Source organism: Emiliania huxleyi, assembly GCF_000372725.1.
Source record: "Emiliania huxleyi CCMP1516 unplaced genomic scaffold EMIHUscaffold_2297, whole genome shotgun sequence".
NCBI lineage: Eukaryota > Haptophyta > Isochrysidales > Noelaerhabdaceae > Emiliania > Emiliania huxleyi.
This window is the reverse complement of record NW_005200334.1, coordinates 1-2803: the sequence shown is the minus strand read 5'-3', so window position 1 is coordinate 2803 and position 2803 is coordinate 1. Positions and strand designations below refer to the sequence as shown.

General features: G+C 63.8%; 2 protein-coding genes across 2 annotated transcripts; one reads left to right on the top strand and one right to left on the bottom strand.

Moving 5' to 3' along the window:
- Positions 1-220: 220 nt before the first annotated feature.
- On the top strand, positions 221-1251 carry EMIHUDRAFT_254357 (hypothetical protein; the record flags this gene model as incomplete). Its single annotated transcript, XM_005779653.1, has 2 exons — positions 221-226; positions 370-1251. 2 exons carry the CDS (start codon positions 221-223, stop codon positions 1249-1251), a joined length of 888 nt encoding a protein of 295 aa, XP_005779710.1.
- A 1065-nt stretch (positions 1252-2316) lies between these two features.
- Positions 2317-2701, bottom strand: EMIHUDRAFT_254356 (hypothetical protein; the record flags this gene model as incomplete). The annotated part of the gene is made up of 2 exons (XM_005779652.1): positions 2317-2654; positions 2689-2701. The coding sequence occupies 2 exons, from the start codon at positions 2699-2701 to the stop codon at positions 2317-2319; spliced, it is 351 nt and encodes a 116-aa protein (XP_005779709.1).
- Between the last annotated feature and the right edge of the window lie 102 nt (positions 2702-2803).

Below are 2803 nucleotides of genomic sequence, written 5' to 3'. Positions count from 1 at the left end.
GGAGGTGCTCTGTCACGGTGCGGCTGGGCCTTGGTCCGTTTACCCCACTCATAAGGCCCTTTTCTGCGCTACAATGTGCGCTCCGCGCCCCTAGCACCGCGCCGTCTCCCCCGCCGTGACCGCGCCACATGTCACCTCGCACTGCCGCGCGCGGTTTCCCTGGTCCGCCTCCCCCCCGGCCACTCGGCTCTACGCGCCCGGCGGGCTCGGCCTCGCAACTATGCGTGTGCGGTGAGCCGCCCCACCGTCGGGCGCGATCGGCCTTTGCGGCGCACAGGATGGTACTTCCCGATTTATGTGGCGCATACCGCCCCCCCCCCAACCCTCAGCACCCTCATGGCAAGCACTACGCCAATTATTTAGTGACAGAAAAATCGGTATCTCACGGAATCCAACCAAAACCGCCGCAGGTCCGGGCGGGGCCGAAAACGGCTTTTGCTGCCAGACAGCTACAACGTCCAGAAGGTCATCGCGTGGCGGCAGAGAGCTGGGGGGATCGAGCTTCTGACCGCTTGGGAAGACTACGATGTCGATGGTTGGACGTGGGAGCCCCTCGACAACATCCCCCAGCGGTTTGTTCGGGCCTTTCATGCGCAGCGCGAACGTCTCCCGACATCCTTTTTCTACGTCGTGACCAGGATGCGCGACCGGATCGCCTTCAAGGTGATCGAGAGGACCGGCCCGATGTTTGGGCTTGCTGTCCTGGTCGAGGAGGCCTCCCTGCGCGAGTATGCGCTCGCGCTGCTGCAGTACTTCTCTACTCCTCCGAGCGGCACAAAGGCCAAGATCGCGGTCAAGGAGGACCACTGGCAGCGGGCGCACACACTCACCATCTTCTCGCAGGAGCACGCCGCGTGGATCGTGTCGCTGCACGAGTCGCGGCCTACCCACGGCGTCGGCGCGCTCCGCATCAGGGGCGCGCGACGCATGTCCAACATGCTGCTCGTCGCGTGCAATGCTCGCACGCCGATGCGCCTCTCCTTTGTGGAGCCGCGCGCAGGCGGCTCCGACGCGCCTGCCCCCGGCTCCTACAAGTTCACGGTCGAGTTCACCACCGTGGGCATCAACTCGGCGACGGGCGACATCATGCCGTACACCGCGCCGACGGACGAGCTGCGCCTCGAGATGGCAGAGGCGCACGCGCTGGTTGCGTACGCGAAGAAGACGCTCAAGCAGCCGTGGGCGGCGGAGCCTGTCCGGCACAGGCTGCGCGCTAGCGGCTGGTGCGACCAGCCGGTGGCGTTTCAGTAGAATCCGTACATACCGGCACAGTCTAGCACGCGTGTGTGCCCCCACCCACACACGCGCGTGGCCCCGCGCTGGTTCCCGCGCGGCACTTCATGCGGAGCTCCTGGCGTGAGTGCACACTGTCCCGGGCGTCCAGCTGATGTCGTGCCACGCTTATGGTTGGTTTATTAAAGGTAATACTACACACAAACCGTCCCTGGGACTGCACAGGAGCCGGCGATAGGCGCGCGCGTGAGCAGCTGCTCGGAGCTGTGTTGTGTGTGTTCTCGCTCGAGTTCACCAGACAAGCCGAGCGTATCGTGCGAAGATGCTCGCGAAAACGCGCTGGAGCACCCAAAACGCGGAGCGCCCACGGCTGCTGTTCCGCACAGCGCGTTCGACGGCATGTTACGGCTAGAGGCGGGCGGTGGGGTGCAGCTCGCGTGCGGGTCGCTGTCACCGCCCTGCCGAGCCAAGCTGTCTGAGGTCGGCAGCGCGAGTTGGCTGGCGTCGCAGAGCGCCTTGCCGGCCGCGCACATCATATATGCTCGCACTTGGGGCGAAACAACCCGCTCCCAATACACAGTGCCGCGTAGAACTGCTCCGCCGCTTGATGGCCCATCCGGGCGCTGCGCCAGCAGGCAGCGACCTGCGGAAATGAGTGGCCGAGAGAGTCCGGTGCTCACCCGTGGCGTGTGCCTACTCACTCAGGCTTCACTCGGCCCAGATCTGGTATGAAAGGACCCGATTGGGGCTTGGCCGGAGCCGGGACGACTGTCAAACACGCTGCCATCCTAGCCGTGGTATTTTGGCCCTCTCGTTTCCGCACCGTGTCGCGGCCCTCGTTCGTCCCACTGGCTGCTGGCCTGTCTGCATGTCCCTGAATCCCATCTCGTCTCAGAGTTTGACCGTTGTATTTATTTTTTGGATTTATCTGGCCACAGTTTAAATCACAGGTAATGTGCCACACCGCGTCGCGCGCCGCACCGGGCGGACCGAGAGCGGCAAGTCTCTCACTCCAAGTGAGACGAGACGTCGCTGCGGAGAAAAGTCTATGTGGACTGCAGCGCGCGCTCTACCTGCACGCGACTACCCCTGCACGGCATCCAAGCCGTCCGCGTCCTCGGACAGCTCGACGAACCGCTCAAACTTTGCGCTGAGCGCGGGCACGTCAAGGCGCACGCGAGAGCATCCAGCTAGTTCGAGGTCGTCCAGCGCAGGCAGCGCGTCGATCAGCGCCGCCACGCCTCGCTCGGTGACACCCGTGCACATTGCGAGGTTCAGCCTCCGCAGGCACGCGCAGCCGTGCAGCGCCGCCAGCCCGTCGTCCGTCAGCCGCGCGCACTGCATCAGCAGCAGCGCCTCCAGCCGCGGCCGGTGGGCCACGAGCCGCGAGAGGGCGGCGCCGGTGAGACTTTTCGTGAACTCTGAGTCGTGCTTCTTGTCCTCTTTGTTTTCTACGTCTCTTCGGCATATTTTATCTGCCCCTTTTCTCCCTTTGTTTTACCCACTCTGTCTTCATCACTCCTTACTTTACCCTCCTCTCTTTCATCTACTCTTTTTTTCCCGCTCTTCT